Source organism: Otolemur garnettii, unplaced genomic scaffold (assembly GCF_000181295.1).
Source record: "Otolemur garnettii isolate 467f Iridium unplaced genomic scaffold, OtoGar3 scaffold00128, whole genome shotgun sequence".
Taxonomy (NCBI): Eukaryota; Metazoa; Chordata; class Mammalia; order Primates; family Galagidae; genus Otolemur; species Otolemur garnettii.
In genome coordinates, this window is record NW_003852523.1 from 4713375 (window position 1) to 4714452 (window position 1078).

General features: G+C 72.0%; 1 protein-coding gene across 1 annotated transcript in view; it reads left to right on the top strand.

Annotated features, from left to right (window-relative positions):
• The first annotated feature begins 34 nt into the window (after positions 1-34).
• COL18A1 (collagen type XVIII alpha 1 chain) overlaps positions 35-1078 on the top strand; it is a 90064-nt gene continuing 89020 nt past the window's right edge. Inside the window, exons 1-2 of the mRNA XM_023518131.1 lie at positions 35-60; positions 142-230. Of these exons, the coding sequence (XP_023373899.1) occupies positions 50-60; positions 142-230 (100 nt within the window). The 5' untranslated portion in view covers positions 35-49. The remainder of the gene's footprint in view (positions 61-141; positions 231-1078) is intronic.

The following is a 1078-nucleotide window of genomic DNA, read 5'->3' on the forward strand; positions in this document are numbered from 1 at the left end:
GCGGCCGAGGGCGCAGCATCCACGGCGCAGGCAGTCGGGCCGGCGGACCATGGCGCCGAGGTGGGGCCCCCGGACGGGCGGTGGGGTCGCACAGGCGGGCAGGGTTCGCGCGCGGCGTCCTAACCTGCTTGTCGCACGCAGGTGGCCCTGGCTGCGGCGGCGGCGCCTCCTAGACGTGCTCGCCTCCCTGGTCCTGCTGCTCGGAGTCCTCGCGGCCTCCGCGGAGCCAGGTAAGACCCGGCGGGGACGCGGACGTTCGCGCGCTGGTACCGGCTACCGTTTGCGGGGTGTCGGCCAGTTGGAGGCGGAGGCGGCTCCCTCCTCCCCGGCCCCGGGAGGCAGCAGCGGCCCGGCTCTGTACGCGCGCAGGTGGCCGGCTTGTGGCAGTTGCAGCCAGCGAGAACAGGGCTGAGGCGATGTGTCCGCAGCCCTGCCGCCGCCCCACGTCGGCCATTCATTCTTCGAAGGCGGGGGTTGGTGCCACCGCAGAGCCCACGGGATCCGGGCTGCGGGCTGAGCCCAGAGAGCTGCGAGCTGTCCGCAGCCTCGCGTGGTGTCCAAACTTCAATGGCCCTGGGGGACGTCAGTGCGCGCTTCGGGCGGATGGCCAGCGAGAGGTCGGGCTGTGGCTGGGGTCGTGGCATGTCCGGAGTCGCCGGGGCTTTAGCCGCCCTCCCGGCCTGTGTCGTGGTCACTGACCTTGTCCCTGCCAGTACCTGAGCGGTAGCGGCGGATGGCCCTCCGGGTTGTCTGGAGTGACCGTGGGCGGAGTCCGGCAGGTCTCCGGGAAGACTGTGAGGTGCTGGGCGTCATCTTGGAGTTTCCAACCTGTTGAGGCAAAACCGCTCTGCTCTCCCCAGGGCCTTTGTGCGCCGCCCCAGCCGCGCCCCAGCCGCCAGGCCTCGGTCCCGCGCCCGCCGCGGTGTCGGGTTGCGCGCGGTCTCCTTTGATGCCGCTGCGCTACTGTGTCCGGAACAATGCTCGGACGGAGGGACAATGCTGCCCCGGCCCGCGCTGCTCCTCCCGCGGTCCGCACACCGTGCAGGAGCGCCGCTCCGCGGGTGCTGCTCCTGGGAAA